The sequence below is a fragment of the Aulonocara sp. 'chitande type north' Nkhata Bay genome, linkage group LG5 (genome assembly GCF_057382095.1).
Source record: "Aulonocara sp. 'chitande type north' Nkhata Bay isolate Kocher_YH1m ecotype deep benthic linkage group LG5, A_spYH_male_GT1.1, whole genome shotgun sequence".
NCBI lineage: Eukaryota > Metazoa > Chordata > Actinopteri > Cichliformes > Cichlidae > Aulonocara > Aulonocara sp. 'chitande type north' Nkhata Bay.
The window spans coordinates 18,957,003-18,977,652 of record NC_141348.1 but is presented as its reverse complement, the minus strand read 5'-3'; the positions used below and the strand labels follow the sequence as shown (position 1 = coordinate 18,977,652).

The following is a 20,650-nucleotide window of genomic DNA, read 5'->3' as shown; positions in this document are numbered from 1 at the left end:
AATATAGGTGCCTTCAAACAACTGCATGAATGTACATGTTCCTAAGTTCCCAAGCTGCTGCAGGTTAGCTTGGCTGGCTGCTCACAGCTGGCACACTTGCGCCCCTTCACCGTGGGTGGTGCGAGCCGTTGCTATGGGTTACTTTCTGCAGTTCCGGGTCAAGCGGTTTCGTTTCTGCAGAATGATAAAAACTGCTGTTCGCAAGGAGGCTGCAGTGATACTGAAGAGGAAATAAGTGCACTGTTGCAGAAAAGAGCAATACAAGTGGTCTTGAACACTGAGGCAGCTTTTAAATGCAGTTGGCCTGGAAGATTGATTGATTGATCTAAGACGTGCTATTTTTCATGTGGCTATACACCCGAACCACAAGCACTTTCTGAGGTTTGCGTTCGAGGGCGTAGCCTATGAATACCCGGTGCTGCCGTTCGGGTTGTCTCTTGCTCTTTGCAAATGTGCCGAGGCACCATTGGCACCCTTCATAAATAAGGGTCTCAGCATCTTAGCCTATCTAGACGACTGGGCTCTAGTAGCTTGCTCCAAAAAGCAGGCAGAAAACACAGCTATCACACAGTTAGGCATTTGGTTTCTGTTTTCCTGCTACTGTTCACGTTTTTCCCTACAAAGGGGAGGGAAAAAAAGAAATGACATATTGTGACAGACCACACATCCCAAACACAGTCCGTTCCATAAGCGAATTTCATATGCTTAATGAAGAGAGATGACAGGATAAAGAGAAAATAAAATAACATGCAGTCTTCTTCCAGCAAGTTAGATCAGGTTATTGATAGAAACTGATGGACCAGTTTCACTTTTTTCTGTGTCTGTGCCATAACAAATGATGCTGTAAAGCAGTGCAATGACTGAGCCTGAAGTAAGAAGTCAGGTGACCCTGTTAACTTCTTTTCTCTTTTAATCTCTCTCCATTTTAGCTGTCTTTCTTGTGTAAATGGCTCCTTCCCATGCCACTGGTGCAAGTACCGCCACATGTGCACCCAGAATGCCAACGACTGCTCTTTTCAGGAGGGCCGTGTCAACAACTCTGAGGTAAGATTCATTGAGCAGATTAGTGCACATTGCTGTCACTCCACTGCAACATCTTCTGCTGCATGTATATTTGTTATCTATCGATTTGACACATACAGCATCCAGCTTCTACCTTTACTTTCACACCCTCACTGTGGTTTTCTCCTCATATTATCCTGCTTCGTGTGTCTGCTGTCTGTATGTGTGATAGTGGCTTTTGGCACAGTGACAACAGCTTGTGTACTGTGCAGCAATAATTCTGTCGTGGCCCATAAGGCCATAAGCAGGCTTGGATGAATGAATGTCTATGGAAATACTGCCTTGTTCTTACATAGCCAAATGCTGCATTAGCATAAAAGCTAATATCAATCGTGCCTTCTGGCAGCTACAGCAGGCATCATGCAAGGCATAACAAGTGTTTGTCAACTGCTGGAGTATAAACAAGGATATTAGTGATAGATGCAGAGCCGTGTTATGTTTTCAGGGTGGTTTTCTAGTTTCTTTGTCTTACACACACCAAACACAGTCCTGTATATATTAACACACACAGAAAAATGCACTGAAACGCTCATCTCCTCTGTGGACTTGCGCATGTAAATCCACTGCACTCCCAAGTGACTGACAGTCATGCCTGTGCTTTGTCTGATTGATGCTTCACACATATACACACAAACACGATTCCATCGCCTTATATTGTGGTCTGACTTTCGCTGTTATCTCTACGCAGATTAAAGTCCCCCCTTGTCAGCCAGCCCCAATCACCGGCCTTTATTAATTGGTCGACCTTTATTTACTTTCGTCTTTCTCTTCCCTCAAACCTGAGCTGTGCAGAATCCCAAATGCTAGCAAGTTAAACCGCAGCCTCAGTGCCCGTCCAAAACAAGACACCGACCTAGCCTTCACGGCTCATGGAGCTAACGTTAGCGGATTAGTGCACCCATCTGCAAGGCACAGGGAGAGCGCTGGCTAGCATACTCTGAGCCGAGAGAGGCCAGAGGGGCAACGGATGGATAAACAGGAAAGGCCTGCAGGGATGAAAGGGGGAAAAAAAACAGAGGAAAGCTGGAAGCAAGTAAACATATAAACTCAGTAACACTGGTGAATGATAGGAGAATTTTTGTCTGAGGCATAGCATGTGCTAGAGTAAGATTTGGAACTGAATAAGCTTACATGAGTTTATCAGATGTTTGACAGGAAATTAAGTAGCTGGACATTATTTAATGACTAACCGAGCAAGTCTTTTAAAAATAAATCTCAAACTATGAGGATTTCAAATGTTGGCATTTGCTGCGTATAAAGAGGATGATTATCGGAGTGAGAAAGACAGCAGGAAAACAAAAGGGATAGACAGATCGGCTGACAGTGGCATGTGGACAGAGAGACCTCTCCTGTCACCTCGTCTGCCCAAGAAACCACCGACCACATGCTCCACAAGAGAAACCATCATCTGCACCATCTCTCTCTCTCTCTCTCACGCACACACAGACGCACACACACATACACACAGCATAAACGCACAAGTACTGTTTTGTCTTTTATCCAACCGAAGTATAAACATTCTTACAACAAACACACACACACATGTAGATACATATTCACAAAGTCATTCATCATCCTTCTCTTAGCTGCCTTATCCATTAGTTGCGCTCTCAGTGCCCCAACAAGTACAGCTCTTCCTGTAGGCTAGGCTTATCCTTCTCCTCTCCAGGTCCTTCTCTCTCTACCTCATCTCCACTTTGATGCTTAGTCTCCACATGTTTTTTTTTCTCATCCATTTTTTCTGTGCTAGCTGTACAAAATATACATTGCTTAAAAAAAAAAGGAAAGGACTACAGAGATTTTTACCGCGCTTTCTTATCCACCTCATGGTTTTACCTCTTGGGATTGCATGACATCAGGGATGGGTGTTTGTGTTCAAATATGCTTGCACCCCTAATTTAGACACCCGACAATCCCTTTTTGTTTCCTTTTATGCTCTAGCTTCATCCTGAATACAAAAAGCAGTGTTAAACATAAGAGTGAAATCTGCTCTCCTGATGGCAGGCATTTTACTCAGACCTTTAACACTCTCACACACAGTAGATAGGACTGGATAAGACTCATTTTCAGGCAGATAGAAATCAGATAGAAGCGTTTACACAGGGTTGATGGGAGCCCAGCTGACTCTGTGGTGTAAGTGGAGTTCTACTCACTAGACGGTAGCTGATCACAAGTCGAAGCATGACATAAAACGAATGAAGTTCCCTTTTTTTAACCACTGTTTCAATAAAACAAAAAACAAGCACCATTATTTTAAGTATTTAAAAGAAAATTGAGACAGGTGTACATAAGATTTCTTTTTCTATAACCTTAATTCTCTTCATTTTTTCCCCCTCATCCTATCATCTGACGATTTCTAAATGTTGTTACCATGGCAACCAGAGGATGGGTTTGTTGCCAATGCGGGACCCCCCCCCCCACACACACACACACACACACAGTTTGCGTTCTCACAAAACCAGCACTCCAGTGCTATCTCATCCATCTGTAATTTGTTCCACCAAATTACATTGTGATGGGAGAAAGTAAATAAATAAATAAATAAACAAGTTTAAAGAATGAAAATCCTGCTAAAAGGTTTTGAATAAGCCAACTAAAGAGTGAAAGTGTTGTTCTTTTTTGTGAATGGACTGTGTCAAAAGAGGGAGCAAAGTGAGGCAAAGACAGAGTAAGCAGAGAGGAAATAAATATAATGAGTGACATTTCCAAATCAAATATGCATGAATCAACAATGCTTCCAATGGCACAACAAACAAATCCTCAAATTAAGGAGCATTCGGGCGGAAAATTGCGGGAGAGGAGTAGGAGTTACTTTATTCTAGAAACAAACAAAAAAAAAGCTGGAGAGGGAGGAAAGAAGAAGGTCTCCTTGATGAATTATTTCCTGTTTCTTCTAGAGGAATTTTAACTTTCTTTGTCTCCTCTCATTTGTTGAGGAACTTGATTGCTTCCTTTATTTCTCCTCTCCTCTCCTCTCCTCTCCTCTCCTCTCCTCTCCTCTCCTCTCCTCTCCTCTCCTCTCCTCTCCTCTCCACACCCATGGAAATAAACTGTTATTGTGAGCCTTGATGAGTGCCAGGCAAGGTTAGGGGTGGCTGGGCTCAGGTATGTTAAGACATACTTACGTGTTTATTTTGCTGCAAAGCAAGGCTCAGTCTCACTCGAGCAATCAAGGAGGTGGTTAACTTGATTGAGATTTGTGGGTACGAGGCTGCTGCTTTTTAACCCAAAAGTCTTTTTTTTCCCTCATCTAGTAATGTGCGTGAATTTTGGGAAATGTGTGCTTTTATAGTGAGCGTTAGATGAGTAGATCAGTAGTTCTGCCGCACGTGCATGCTAAGCATATAGCTAGAGATAGCAGTGAGTGCTAGTATTCTGTGCCCGTGCAATACTCATTTAATGTCTGATCCATTTTGGACACTAAAAATGGAGCAAGGGGGAAAAAATGAAATGGACCAATTCATGAGGCTATTTTCTGTCTGGGAGCTAACCAGCATTGACTTAAATCACTGATCCTGAATAATGCATTCAGTTAGGACCCATAGGTATTTGGACAATAACAGGATTTTTGTAATTTTGACTTTGTATGGCATCAGAGTGAATATGAATGAAGACTCAAGATGTGATGGAAATGCAGACTTTCAGCTTCAATTCAAGAGTTTTAACAAAAGTAGTGCATTAACTGTTGATTGTCAAGCAGGTTTATAGCAGGTGAGTCCTGTTCCCTCATTATTTGAAGATAAGTTGGACAGAAAAAAAATCTGGAGTTGCTTACAATTGTTGAACTTGTTTTTGAGGTGAAGCACCTTCACCACATGTAGTCAAGTTAAGAAGATTCTTGAGGAGGCCGGCATGTCATCATCCAAGTCTACAATCAAGACACACCTTCGTGAATGAAGTGAACTACACAGAGTTTACAACAAGGTGCAAACTGCTGATCACACTCGAGAACAGGAAGGTCGGATTAGATTTTGCCAGAAAACGTGTAAGAGAGCCTGCACTGTTTCTGGATAGGTGAAGCAAAATTTAAGCTGTACCAGTTTTTTTTTTTTACTGTCCTAAATAAGTGGTTTTCTGTACATCTGCAAGAGAGGTGAGATGAAGAAAATAGGGGTGTGCATGTGGGGAAAATGGTAAGATATTCTATTAACACATATTGATGTGTTTATGTGCTATAAGTGTGGGCACTGTGCATATCGAAACAGAGCAGTGGTGGTAGGAGACACATTAACAAACACTTGAAGCCATTTACTCAAATGTTAGTCTGTGACACACTGACCAGCGATTAAGAAGAGATGCTGCATATCGGCTGCTCTCTGAACAAAGTGCAACAATACAGTGACACATTTTCTCAAGTGATGGCTTTTCCTCACACACTCTTAACCAAATACACTTAAAGCATACAGCCTGCTCCCACATTCTTAAACAGCCACAGAAACACATGCTTAATGTTTGTTTTCACGCTCTCTTTTACACACACACAATGGCTGATGGGGTTATTTGTGATGGAGGTGTGAGGCCCCGGACGGTGACATTCTGGCACTCTGTGTTTGCCCTGGCTGGTGCTCAGACACTGAGCAGAACACACACACTAGGCCATAGGCCAAGGCTGCTTGAGGCGCCTTGCCTGGTGCATGGATATATATGCATGTTTGACTATACTGCTTTAGTGTGTGTTTGTGTGTGACTGTCACTGGCTCTTATCAGGACAGAGCACAACCAGCAGCACAGGGCTGCAGGGGTTATATGGGTGAGGTGGAGAAAAGACTGGCTGAATAATATCCATCTTTTTCTTTTCTTTCTTTTTTTTTTTTGCTTTGTATCGCTCCATCCTGGTGTATTAATCTGTTAGTAATATCTGTTTTCTCCTCTATGTACACTCCTTTTTTCCCTTTTCTCCCTCCTTTACCCATACTGTTCCTTCATGCAGATCCGTTTGTCTTTCTTTACTTGCTCATCTGTTGCAATACCTAATTTCCCTTTTTATTCTGTTGAATTCCTCTCTCCACCTCAGTGCACCATGTAGCTCATAGCTGAACTTGCATAAACACACCCCCACATGTGAGTTTCTGCTCAGTATGAGGAGACGTGCCTAAGCCATATTTAATAAAATATAAACAATGCTGTGAAGAGGGAGCAAATAAATTAGGAAATGGGTGGAGGTGGAATGCAATATCCCTCATGCAGTTCTCCAAAACAATGCAGCACTTTCAATTGTGCATATATTTCACCAGAGACAAACCAAAGACAGACTAGAGGTGCTGTAATTGAGACCAGATGCAAACAGAACGAGTAGAGGGGGGAAAATGTAAAGAAACAGAGACAAGGGCAGGGAGTTAAACAGAGAAAGTCTGGCTGTAACGAGCAGCAGATTACATTCAGAGTGACGCAATTTATTTTCCAAATGCTCTCCAAAGTTGGAGGGAAGGAAGGGAGAGGGAGGGAAAGACAGGGAACATGGAGAGGAAGTGGAGGCGATGGGCTGAAGTAACCACAGCTTCTTTGCCAGATGGAGCATCGTCAGACCATGACCGTCCAATGTTTAACTCTTGGTTTGGTTTGGTAGCAGTGCACCTTCTTTAGCTTTTCAAACAGCTTCAGTCCTCTAGCTCTTCTGTTTGTTTTTTGTTTTTTTTTTCTTTGTGAGGCTCCCGAGGAAACTTCCAACAGTTAGTAACCGCATTTTGCCCCTCAGGGAAATCAGTGTGAGATTGTATCAGGTGTTTTGGTAGATTCTCTCATACATCCATGGTCATCCAATTCAGCCCTTCATTAAAGTTGCAGCACTCTGCATGTGTGTGTTGTTCTAGTTTTCCTAGTTCCTAGCGTCCTAATCATAGTGTTGGAAATGAGGCTCTGCTCTGGGTGTTACTGTATTTGGACGATTGGTCACATACAGTAAGATCCATACATCCCAGATGCTTAATCTCTGCCTGTCTGTGGCTGTTTTTAGTCGTAACATTCCCAAATCCCAGCTTTTTTTCTTCTTCCCCCTAATGTTCTTTCAGGATCTCTGCTCAAAGCTTCCATTATGACTTCTGCACTGCGTTGCACCATCCATCAGGCTCAGTAGAAGCGGGGAGGCTGGGTGGACTTTCGTGTAGTAGACAACTGCACAAAGACAGTTTTATTCATGGAAGAGGGAGAAGTTTAGCAAATGCAGCTTGTGTTAAGCGAGTATTAATAGCACGTTATTGGTGTATTTGGTTGAAAAGTCTTCATCCTCATACGACATTGAGAAAATGTGAAGAATTCTCTCCTTGATGTAATTCGCCGACAGACGACAAAGCCCACTGATGCTGCAGGTATCACCCCAGCTGTGCTAGCACACCAGCTGCAGCACTGAATACAATACAAGTGAAAGCTAAATGAAGAGTAGGTGTGAAGTAAAGATTCACAGGAATGGACACATAGGCACACTCATAGGAATATGACATGATAGATGCACAGGGGTTTGCAGCACGCGTGGATTAGTGTTTGTCTTTGTGCCAGTGTGTTTCTTTGTGTCAGTCACATGTCCCAGTGGTTCAATTATTCAGGCTGTGTTAAATCTTCATTTCCGCAGCCCTCACAGCCAGCCTGCCTAATGGTGAACACAGATGAATATTGCATTTTCGCCATCAACCCCTGCGTGTGTCAAAGACAGGATAGAAGAAATAAATACAGAGTCACTGAAGGAAGGAGATGTCAGCAGTTGGAGTAGTAACACAGTAAAGTGAGCTGAAGGAAAAGCAAACTCCGAAGTGCAGGCAGATCAGAAAAGGAGAGCGATTGTGATTGAGAAACGCTAACTGCCTGCTGGGATGGAGAGGCATAGAGAAAGAGAGGCAGGAAATAAAATCCGGTAGCGTGCTGAGTCGCCCAGTCTCACAAGACCAGCTAACTGTGTCTGTCATGTTGGGCTTTTCACTGTGCTGTTTTAGTAAAGTGGCTCTCACTGATTTTTATTCCAGCCTCCATTTCATGACACTATTGCACTCCTATAGAAACTCAAGATGGACAGTGATGCACTTACATACAAGCTTCAGAAAGATGGAGAGTTATTTTTTTAACCTTTTGAACCTTGACGTTATTTTAAAACACAAAGCTCTATAAATAAAGAATATGTTTATGTATATTAATTTTTTTAATCTCCTAGCTGCTTTTGCATGCCATCCTTACTTCAGCAGCAGGGTTGTTAACCTACCTTTTCTTTGAAAATTGGCCTAAGGGGAGGTTGTTCGCACAGTGCTCTTTGTTCCATTGTTATGGATCTGATTAGAAGCACTGATCAAGTCCTCACCCTTGCTGGCATCAAAATACGTGGGGGGAAATCACATAAAATCATATAAAAACAAAGTGTAGAATTCATGTAGTTTGATTTAAGACTACGATAGTCAGACGTCATTAGATCTGAAGTAAACCTTCACCTTATGCTGCCAGTTTTACATGATTCAGCACATTTTGGGGGTGGAAACATTTCTTTGACGATTTGATTAGTTACATATGTGAGCTAAAAGACAAATGTAATTGTTTTGACTTTTCTCTTTAATTTTGACTGATTTATTAGACTTGTTTTATACTATTTTACCCTTTTAAGGAATGTGCAGAAAGTGTGTTGGTACACTGTTCAGTTCCAAATTTATCAGCGGACCTTTGCACTTTGGATTCTTAATGACCAGCTTCTTTAAGATCATAAATGTGTAAATCATGGTAACAAAGCTGATCAGGGTTAATCATTAAGGGAATCTGCAAACAAAATTAGAAATGAGATAATATTGGTCTGCTCATCCACTTAATCTGGAAAACAAAAGTCAGTTTTAGTCTATCCTTTTGCTGAATTATGGTGCTGTCTTCAGAGAAGAGGCATGAGGCAGGAGACAGGAGAGCGTATCTACCTCTAAAATCAAAGCTTGTCTTTGAAAAGCTGAAAAGCACAAGGTTTGATTGCTGCTGACATATCTGGGTTAGAATGATAACGGGGTGCCAAGCGCCCCCACCCCTCCCCCTCTACTCTATGAAAATCCATAAGGAGAAAAAAAAATAAAGGATGTGCTCTCAAAAAAATATTCACACATTCTTGCTTTTTATTGTTTTATGGCATACTGCGCCATGTGTGTCGAGGGGATAAACTGTGTAGGTTTGGCAGCTTTCTTGTAAGTCAAGGATGAGGGATTAGGAGATGAAATCAATATGTATGTTTGCTTGGGTGTTACATCAAAGCAGTCTGAGTGTGCGTGTGTGTTTGCACAGCATAGGAGGATCATGTATGTAGGTAGGTTCAGTCAAGCATCTGCTCTGTGAGACTTTGATAATCCATGTTGAATTACATTTATATCACACATTCTCTGGCATCTCACTTTAAATTAAACTCTCCATTCTCTGCTCCTTCATTCCTCTGCGCTCATCCCCTTATTTCCCTCTCTCTCAGTCTTCCTCCCTACATCGCTGCTCTGCTAAGAAAGCAGGGCGTGGGCAGACAATCTCATAGTCCCTTTCAAGGTTCAAAGTCCCTTTTCTTCCTCTGCTTCCCTCGCTCCTGCTCTGTTCTACATGTTGCTGCCTTATTAAGTTGTTCCACTCTTTCCCCCACAGTCTCTCTCCCTCCCTCCCCCCCCACAGTAGGTGTCTGTCTGGTCACAGAACATCTTTCTGGTTTCTGCCTGCTAATAAGCTCGCATCAACTTTGTGTGCACACGTGCTTCCGCATATGAACCACACCCTGCAGCTTATGGAGATGTTCCGTTTTATTCACTTTTAATAATACTTGCACCTCTGGGTGTCATATATTACATGTGTTGTAGTAATTGTATCATTGTGTACTTAATGGCTTGTAGATTTAAGGCTTAATATGCCTGTGCACTCTCCTTCTGGTCTTTATATTCAGACCTAATGGATCTTATGTTTTTTCCTTACTAGTATGAGTCCAAAGTCCAAAACTAGTACATGCACAAAGACACTCTCTCTCTCTCTCACACACACACACACACACACACACACACACACACACACACACACACACACACACACACACACACACACTCTCATTTAAAGAAGCACATGGCTGCAAGCCAGCTGCTACACAGAAGACAAGGGAGCAAGAGACTATGTGGTCCTTGAAATGACAATATGATGTATGACATGTCATGGCATGGTGTTACGTGGCTTACATCAATTAAGGAATGAGCTTCAATTAACAATGTGGTTTAAATTCCCCCAAATCTCATTTAAAAAGCTGTTTCTTAAACCTGAAAACCATTCATATGTCTTTAAATGATCAGTTATTAAGCATTAAACAATTCATGTAGATGAAAAGAACAATGTAGTCTAATCAGTAACCACCGCAGTATATTATAGTACTGTTATCACATTTCCACCCGTAGAATCTTTTGTAAGTGATTCTGTTGTTGATTTGGCGTCATCGTACTGCACTGTTGATGTTTAATTTTACCACCTGTGTTCTGTTTTGTGTCTGGGTATTTATCTTTCTGGAACATAACGATGCTGTATGGCTGTATATGATCTTTGGTGGCACAGATATTAAAACGCTGAAATTCCAGCTGCAAATACAGTTAAACGGATAATATAACAATGTGACTGTGGTTTATGTTTTAATTATTCAGCATTACGTATTAGTTGACTGGAGGTGGGTGGCCCTCAACAAAGGTTACTTGTTTAAGATGTTAACCTTCAGTTTTAATGGTGCAATTTTCACACTGCTAAAATGTGTGATCCACCCAGTGCTATTTATTAATGTATGGTGGATTGAACTAAAGGATAAATGGGACTCTGAAGTTCAAGGCTGCAGCTCTTTGGTTTGCGATGTGAGACCTCTGTCAGAAACCCTGGGGGCCATGTCGACAGCCGGCAGGGGGGTGGGCGTCCAACACTCTCCATATACCCTTTTGTCTGCCCCCCTCGTGACTGACACACATGGACACACTTACATGCACACATACACACTGTCCCTGTTATTGTACCAGTGTGCCCCCCCTCAGCTCCTGTGTGACCATCTATGCCATCTCATCTCTCCCCCGGGTTCCCCATATCGCTTTACTTCATAATTTAGCGTGTTATTTTTTCTCCTCCCTGATCTATAGTCCCCACATCACAGAGGCAGCTAATTAATTATGGATGGATGCAGGGGGTGGGGGCTAAGAGAGACTAGGGGGGGCTTTAAAAAAAACGACCAGACATCCACCTCATTACATATGCGCAGTGTTTTTGGAGCTTTATTAATTTATATCTTGTCAGGCTATGCCACAGCCTTCAGAACTCTTTTGGCTTTTTAATACAGTTATTTATTTATATAGCGCCGCACACTGACTTTTGCCTTCATCCTCCCACTCTGCGCTCGCTTTCTTTTTCTCTCCTTTCACACCACCCCGTCGAAGTCTTGATTTTAATCTCTCACCTTCAACATATCTGCATGAACACACAGACATGCGCACTTTCCTGCCGACTGTCTCATTATCTGCTCTTGGCGGATGTTAAAAGGTGTTTTGCTCACCTGCAAGAAGAGATTATCTCCTTTCCCTGCCGAACACTGGTTTTATTAATTTTTTTCTCTCGTATATTTTCTCATTTGGTGTGGTAGACGTAGCGTGTAAATATCAGAGCACTGAAAATGAAGGAATTTATTAGATTGAGCTGGAACTGGAATGGCAGTTTGAGTACTTGCACTCAAAACTTACTTCTGCAGTAGCATTTTTTAATGACCCCGTCTTTATTAAATACAATTAAATTAAATATTACAGTCTATATAATTATATATTCCTTTACTGTAAAAGAGTGGTGGGACTAGCCTCAGGCAGCAAAGCTAACAGGGGCCTTTGAGGGAAAACAAATACAAAGAGGTGAGGAAAGCCCTCCGGCTACTTTAACAGAAGCTGCAGACTTGGACTTCAGCCATCAAAAAACACACACACTTTGCAACATCGACACTCGTTGTTATTCTCAAAAACACAGGTACATGCTCCTAGAGCACAGTCCAGTCAGTGTGGGAGGATTTGACATTGTCATAATTAGTACAGTCAGAAGAAAAGAGTTAAATTTGGCAAAGGGGTTTTCTGTTACACTATCTACATCTGTTGTTTTTAAAAATACTTATAAAGATGTCAGAATGCAAAGACAGTCATCAAAATCTTAAGATTGAGCAGATGTTTTTGTGCTGTGTTCTCTTTTGGAGAAACCATCTGTGGCGCGCATTCCTTCAGGCATCTTTTCCACTTCACGGGCGCATGCGACTTTACCGTGGTTACACTACAGTGAGATTAAGTGATCCTTATGATGAAGCGAGCTGCTGTTCTGTGCAAACAGTTCCTGGTGTGAAGCATTTATGTGTAAAGACGAACTCAAATCAGCCTTCGATCATCTATTGAATAAAATTTGCAAATGCAACATAAAACGTGTGTGCAGGTAGGTACAAAAAGACTGCAGATGCTTACATTTTTTACATGTCATATCTAGCCAATAAAGCCACAGTATCCGCCTTCACAGATGAATTGAAGTTCGAGAAGTCAGGAAAAGGAAGGAAATAAAGGTTCAAACGAATCCCCCCCAGTGAAATATTGTTTCGGTGCACCCTGCACTTTGTAGCCCTAATGCAAGCTTTGAACTGTTTTGGCACCTGTCACAAAAACTGATGGAATAGTTTTTCCTTGCAGAGCACTTTCTTCTTTATCCTGCTCTCTTTCCCACAATGTCCTGTTTTTCCTGCCTTCTACCTCCTTTCTCTTTTTCTCCCGGAACTCCTTTCCATTGTGTCTCGAAAGCACCATCAGCTTGTATTTGAACAAAGTACTTAATTGAATTTTCTTCTATTTTTCTGCATTGACACCCTTAAAATGCCCAAAGAGGAAAAAAGTTGTGTATTATTATTATTATTATTATTATTATTATTATTATTATATTTTAACCTATTAAATAATTGTTTTGCTTTTTATTAGAATTTAATACAGGAGACTGAAAGAAGCAAAGGGCAGTATAATGACGACTGGTAGAAAAAACGTTCTGCTGACACAAATTCAATAGACGGATAAATAAAACATTGGCTAGCTGCAGCTTGTCCTACAGGCCATGTTAGCTTCTAACACATTGGCTTCTACTAGTTAGCTTTAACAGCAGGATACTGAAACCTTTCCTTTTCTCTCTTGTGGCTCCCTGGACAATGCAAGCCCACGGCTTTTGACATGAGCATTTCTTCCCCCTCTGAAGCAGACTTCAAACCGCATCATCTCTCTCCTCTTTCTCCCGCTCGCTCTGTCTCTACCCTTCCATCAATTTTCAAGTGTTTTCAGATACTCTAGGCAGTTAATTAAGTAGGACATTGTCATGGGGCTTGGGTACATGGTGTGGATGATGCTGGATGAATGTGTGATAAAGAGATCGAAGTGATGCAGAGGGATTCAGGCATTCTACCTGAATATTTGTCATTTCCTGATTCTTGTATTATTTTTCTTTTTATTTCCTTTTGATCCCTCTTTATTCAGTCTTCATATCCTTTTTTTCTCCTTTCCTTTTTTCCTTTGCTTCTCTTACTACTCAGCTTTCTTTTCCTGATGCTCGCTCCCCAGTTAAACTGGTTCCTCTGGTTCCTGCTGTTTCCTTCATTTATTTCTCTTCTTCTCAACAATCTTTCCTCTCCTTTCTTTCCTCCATTCCCTACTTCACTCCCTCCTTCTACACCATCCATTTTCCCTGCACACCAATCTTCCCCACACCCGCCGCCTTCTTCCTAGTTGATTATACATCAGGTCTTCAGCAACCCGCTTCTTCCTACTATAGTATTCCCCTCTCTCATTATGTGTTGTGCATGTGTTTGTGTGTGATCAGACACACAAGGCCAGGGCTAAGCAGGCTAATGAACAAACTCCAGCATTGTGTTCAGGCCCTGGGGACATGCTGTAGCTTCTAATGTATAATAGCTACAGCTAGAGGAGGGGAAAGAAAAAATCACTGACAGTGAGCCAGCTATCTGCTTAAAGAAACAACAAGAAGTGAAGGAGAGGCTGTGTATTGTGAATATTTTACAAGGATCTGGTCAGTGCTTTCCTTTTCCCTTAGTGTATCTTATTCTTGCCTTTGGACTTGTCAGCGTGAGTGTGTTGCTCTGTAGAGCTGCACTATCTTGCTGGGACTATGAAATCTAAAATGAATACTTTTAGAGGAACACTCTGAATCTTAATCTATTGTTTTAAGGCCTTTTATCCTTCTGAAAGAAGTCCAGTTTGCATTCTCTATCTGCACATGTCTCTTATAATTTGAGTTACTTTACAGTGTCTCTAGGTTGTAAAATTTGTGATTTGTCAGCACTGATCTGGTTTATTATCCTTTTGGCTCAAGAGGCAGAGTACGGGGTGGGATGGTTCCACCCAAGTTTTAAGTCATGTTTTTTAGGATCTGTCACCCACCCTCCTGCTCTCTTTCTCTGGCTCTCATTCTAACTGTTGACAGGATCTGCATCAGTGCCAGATCGTGGCATGAACACTCTAATGACTTCATTTCTTCCAGCACATGCACAAATGCATATCTAGGGAACATTACATACTGAGCAGACTGCCCAATCTACTTCTTGTTCAGCAAACACATGCGACCATACTTAATTAGTCCAATTGCATATTGAGAAACCTATTTGTCTTACACATCTATGGAAGGACACACACACACACACACACACCCTCTGGGGTTGTGTACTGCAGTGATGTAAGCCAGTGGATGGGCTACTTCCAGATGATCCAAACAAGACATTCAGCTCTGGCCAATATCACCGTGAGAGCGTGCGCACACACTCACACAGACAGGCTGAACACAAGTTCATGAGCTCATTACTCCATTCCACACATGGATATAATACGCTGGAGCGCATCCTCGTGCCAAAACAATGTTACACCATTGTGATGCGAGTAATTTTACTTGGTAGATAATAGTTTATGAGCTATAGACAAAAAGCTTTTTGCTCTAATGTTGTTGTACAGCATTAATCTGGTGCAAGGCCAGCAGGAGTGTTGCACAAGCATACAGCACGCGAACAGTGCATCACAGCGCGACTCTAGACTAGAGCGTGTTATGGGAAATCTGGCATGAAGGCAAATACGGTACGCAAGCCTCGGCCTTCTTGCCTCTTCAGCTGTTAACAGCAAACAAATGATATATTTTGTCATCCCAGCTCTTATCTTGCTGTTATTCACTTCTTGTTTGCATGCCTTTCTGACTTTGTGGAATTATCTGACTCTCTTTATTCTTTAACGGTCTTGTCTTGGGTGTAAAAGTTAAGCATTTATTTTCCCCACATTTGTTTTTCACAGGATTGCCCTCAGATTCTGCCGTCAACCCAGATATACATCCCTGTCGGGGTAACAAAGCCAATCACCTTAGCTGCAAAGAACCTGCCACAGCCCCAGTCTGGACAGAGAAACTATGAGTGCGTCTTCCACATCCAGGGGGAGATCCACAATGTGCCTGCACTGCGATTCAACAGCACCTCCATCCAGTGCCAGAAAACTGCGGTTAGTATGGAGAGATTGAATGTATTTATTTTATGCAATCAAGCTGAATGAAGCGATGTTAATGGTGAAAAACAAAGCAGGTGTTGTGATGTACACTAACAGTTTGAAAGGGGGGGGGGGGGGGGATTTCTGTCGCTCACTTGTAAAATAAAAGCAGCCAAAATTCCTGAACACTGAACAGGGCAAGAACTGCACACAGAGTAGAAGGATAACCATTAAGCACTGTTACTTTTGACCTAATCAATGCAACTAGGTATCTAAATCATGCTCCCAGTGCGGGCATTGACTTGGCCAAGGTTAAATAATGGTCTCCTACAGGTAATGGCTATCTAGACACTAATGTGCTCATTGTCCTGATAGATGTCGTGCATTACTTGGACACTAGCATAGTCTTGATCAAAATAAATGATGTAATACTATAGAATTGATAGTTAGCAATTAGATATTGTGACGGCAAGTGTTTACATTTGAATTAATACAAATTTATAATGAGGCATTTCCTGTTCTGGTCCAAATCATAACAGATTGTCATGGCTGATGTGTAATATATAAATTATTGATCAGGTACGATGGTCAGCCATAGTGTTTTGTTTTTTCCCCCCAATGCTTCTGTTATTTATTTATTTTTTTTATTTATTCATGGCTTTGTCTGATAGGGATGAGTGGTTAGTTGGTTGGTGTCTTCCAGATTAAAGCAGTCTAAAGGAGTATTTTGTTTCTTTGCAGAAGTTTTTAATAAGTGTAGAGCGTTTGCTGGTAGGTTGAAGTGTTTCTGCGTGTAGGCCCATGCCTGTCCAATGTGTTGAAATGTGGTTGTGTGTTTATATTTTTATATATATATAAATGTGTGTGTGTGTGTGTGTGTGTGTGTGTGTGTTTGTGAGGCTTCAAACTAGCATGACAGATAAGAGGTAGCTAGCGTCGCGCTTCACTGAGGCTGAAAATGTGAAGAGGAAGTCTGTCTCTGAAGCTAGTTGGGAGCGGATTGATCATGTTTACACCTCGACTCTATACCTCTCCCTCTCCCTTCCTCTGTGTCTGTAGAGCCCATCTTTCTCCCTGTCTCTCTTCCTCCCACTGACTGTCATTCTTTCTTCTTCCTGCTCTTCCCTACTTTTCTCACTCCATCTCCCTCGTCTCTCATAAGTTCACTTTTGCTACTTGTTTCTGTTCGTGTCTGATTCCATCCTAAGATATACGATGCCATTAGAGCTGCTGCTGTTAATTTAGTTTTACATGAGGATGTTTAGCTGCCACAATAACACACTTGGAAGAAAATAGATTCAGAGACAGTAGAAACCTCAGGATGTCTCTGCCTAATAAGATTTAGCACTTACTCACTTCTCAATTAGCAGCAACTGGTCATAATAGGCACAGATTGCCACAGGAATTCAGACACATTTAGAGTACAGGGTAGCAGTAGTCTCTGTTTAGCTGTATAGCTTGATGTGTAGCTGCTGTGACGGCTAGCACAGTGTTTGATTCTGTCTGTATCGACGGACAGTCTTTAGGTGTTGGCACACGCTAGCCAGTTGTTTGTGAAGGCAGGGCTAATTACCTAACGCAAGGCTTGTCTCTCCACAGAGATGCTTGTTTATTGACTGTTTATTGTAGCTGCAAGGCCAGTGTTAATCAACAGCAAAGCCTAGCCTCAGCCAAAAGCTGAATTTCTCCATTTGATGTCCACAAAGCAGACATGCTAGCAGTAATTAGCGCGGGACTGTCAACACTTAGCCCCTGTTAGCAAATAGCAGTGGCATCCTGACTGTATGGCCAGATATCGATGTAGCGTGTTCATCTAGTGTGCATGCATCCATATTTAGTTTCAGAGTAGGAAAAAGGTGCCAGCTGCATGAACTTGCAGTTAGGGCATAATTCATACTGGCTCAAGATTAAGAGTTTAATTATGTGTCATGAATTATTACTTTGAGAGTCTTATTATAGCTCTGGAGCGGCATTTTGGAAGAAGCGGGTCTTAAATATTAGTTTATCTATTTATAGACCTTTATATCTCTACTTTCTGCAAGCACCCCTCCGTGATTGTTCTTACTTTGACAGTGTTCAGAACCAACTCAATAAATCATGAATGGTTCTGCAGTAGAAATAGACTTTATCTGTTATACTGTGTGCACACTGCTGCCTCAGCTTGCAGGCATACAGCTGTGAGGATAGGGGTCGATCAGTGTTTGTTCATGTGTGCACATCTGCATGCTTCTATATTCCTTAGGCTACGGATCCCCGGGTAGCTATGCATGAGTGTGTTTGGATGTGCAGTTCCAGAAGAAGACTGTAAGGGGCATTACACTTGCTGATCAGTGTGATAAACACAAGCGCTGCATAATCCACAATATAGCTTTTTGTTTGAGATCCACAGCAAGTGCCATATGAGACACATTACTTGGAAAAGGTGAAGATGAGGGCTGAGATGAGACGTGTGCTGAGAATTTCTATAAAGTGAAGAGGAAGTACAGAGTGGACAGTATACGTGAAGGTGGGAAATGTTGATGAAAGGAGAAGGGATAAAAAGAGTGGTACAACTACAAATCAGTGGAAAAAGAATATAGGAGAAGGCAACGTGGACTAGGGAAATTGGTGCGTAGTTGACAATTTCAGGTGAGATGAATGGAGAAAAGTGAGAGGGAGAGTGATATTGAAAAGAACAGAGGGGGAAAATGAGATGAGAAGCTGTAAGAGAGAAAATCAGCTCAAAAGTGTCTCCTGAGGCCAAAACTCATTCTCCTTTCTTTTATACAATATCATCAGACTATCCGAAAGAAATAACTATCCACAGGATATTCAAGACATCCACAGTCGGATAATGTTTAAACTTTAGTTTCCCATACCTTACTGCTCTTACAGTGACCATAATAACTCAATGCTCTTGCGTTGTATCTCCTAACAGGAGGCTGTCAATATCCAACTGCATATGTGGCAGACATGATATATGATAGTGTAACTTCAGCTCTATGCTAACCTTGTTGGGTATTGACTTTCCATATCTGCTCATGGGAGAAAATATTGGTGCTGTGGTATTTCTGTATAAGGTTACTGTACATACCAGCTGATCCCAACGGGGAAAGAGCAAGCATATCATAAGACCAGAGAAAGAATGCAATATTGGAAAACGGTTTTCTTTTGCAAGAGGGGACACGAAACAAGCCTTTGTCTTCATGGTGTTAAGACTTTGAAGAGTCATGCAGTTAGAGTAAGGGTTTAAAAACACTGCTCAGAGCTCTAATTTCTGCTTTACATTTTTAACTTTTGAAGTTGGGTATATAGCCAAAAGTAATTCAGCATTTATTCTTTAGGAACCTGTGAAAGTTGGTGAAATGGCAGATTGTCAGAAGTCCATTTGCAAGTTAATTAGAGAAAAATGCTGATCATTTTATAAGAAGAAAAAAAGTGTCCTATTCGTATTTATTAGTGCCAAACAAGCCCACATTACTACTGACACATACAGAGCCATCCGCTATGCCTTATGGTAGCAGTTAACTCCGATCAGCAGCGACCAAACCAACAAGCTGGTGTCTACATTGGTGCCTTCCGGTTTTCTGACCCGGTCCAGACAGCTTCCTTGTGTGTGATCCAATCAGGGGCTTCGGTTAAGGTACAAAGGCCAATAGGATGCTGAGCTGTGGGCTGGGAAGTTGTGCTCATAGTGCCAGAGGGGTCGTTGGAGCAACAAACACATGTACACACAATTCTTTCACACACAAATGACTGCAGTCTTGGGTCAGACAGACTGATGTAGCGCAGCTGGACATCGTTTGAAGGTTGTGGGTGAGAGACGAGAGTCAAACTGTTCAAGACTTTTTGTTTCTGTTCTTTTATCTTCATGTGTTCTTAGCCTTTTGTCCATTTGTGCATCTCCATTCTCCTACCCTCAGTTCCCTCTTTATCCTTCTTCCTTGTTTCTCCCCGGAGGGCAGGAATGAGAGGACAGATAATATCAGAGCGGGCCTTACACCATTACCTTCTGTCTGATAAACAGCTCGGCCACTCCATCACCTTCTTTCTCCCAGTCCTTCACCAGTGGAGAAAAAAAGCAGACATGGGGGCAGGAGGAGAAAATCTAGTTTGGGATAGAGTGTGTGTCTGTGTGCTTCGCTTCTGTGTATAGAGAGCAGCTGTTTGTTAAAGTAGAGATGCGAAGTATCAGGGGTCCTGATGGCATCCAATTAAGGGAGATAAAATGATGATGAATTGCTGCTGGGCAGTGGAGACCAGTGCTCCTGTATCAGTGTGTGTGTGTGTATGCACATATGAGCTCACTTATACAGGAAGAGAGCAGAAGAAAGCAACCATACTGATTTGGGGAAGATTGTGTTGGGGAAAACAAAGAAGAGCGGGGTTGGAAAAGAAAAGACACAAAAGGGAAGTTTCTAGCCAGAGCTTCCAGGAAAAAGAGAGGTAGAGAGCAGTGTGCAAGATGGATGAGGAGGAGGAGAAGTGAAAGAAGAAGGGTGTATTGAGACTGTACTGTGAGAGAGTTTGAGGAGAGGACAAATTGTCTGCTGGCTTCCGATGGGAAATGAGAGAAGTATGGCAGACAAGAAAGATGGATAAATAGATGAATGAATGGATAGACTGAGAAAACAGAGGTCTAGAGAAGAGGCTAAACATGTCTGCAGGGAGAGTGGTTAACACAAACCACACTGGTCTAATGGTGTCACACACCCTGTGATGTGTGTGTGTGTGTGTGTGTGTTTGTAAGAAAGAGAGAGAGAGGGCTGAAGCTCAGTCCTAATACAAACTAAACTCTTGACTTTTTATGGGAACAATAAAACTAAAGTACTAAATTGCATATTAAAAAAATTAAAATATAAACGCACTATAGCATGCACATATATTCATACACACATAGTGCTAAAAGTAGCAGGAAAAGGCTAATGAGGGCCTCGGTGCTGTTGGGTGGAGGGTTGGTGCAGAAGAGCAGAGTACAGTCTGGCCTGGCATGGCCTAGCTCAGCTTAATGAGATATAAACACTAGATCTGGCATTGCACTCAGCCACAGCACACACTGACACTGTTTTAATTGGCTTGCACATTCTGTGTGTATTGTGTGGGGATGGATTTGGGGAAAAAGCAGTAGACATTCACTG

At 42.0% G+C, this 20,650-nt stretch overlaps 1 protein-coding gene across 4 annotated transcripts in view; it reads left to right on the top strand.

The window, feature by feature from the left end:
* Positions 1 to 20,650, top strand: part of plxna1b (plexin A1b) — a 181,332-nt gene that overhangs the window by 109,346 nt on the left and 51,336 nt on the right. For all 4 annotated transcript variants that reach the window (XM_086291844.1, XM_086291842.1, XM_086291843.1 and 1 more), the window contains exons 9-10: positions 930 to 1,044; positions 15,348 to 15,548. In XM_086291844.1, coding sequence (XP_086147970.1) covers positions 930 to 1,044; positions 15,348 to 15,548 — 316 coding nt within the window. The remainder of the gene's footprint in view (positions 1 to 929; positions 1,045 to 15,347; positions 15,549 to 20,650) is intronic.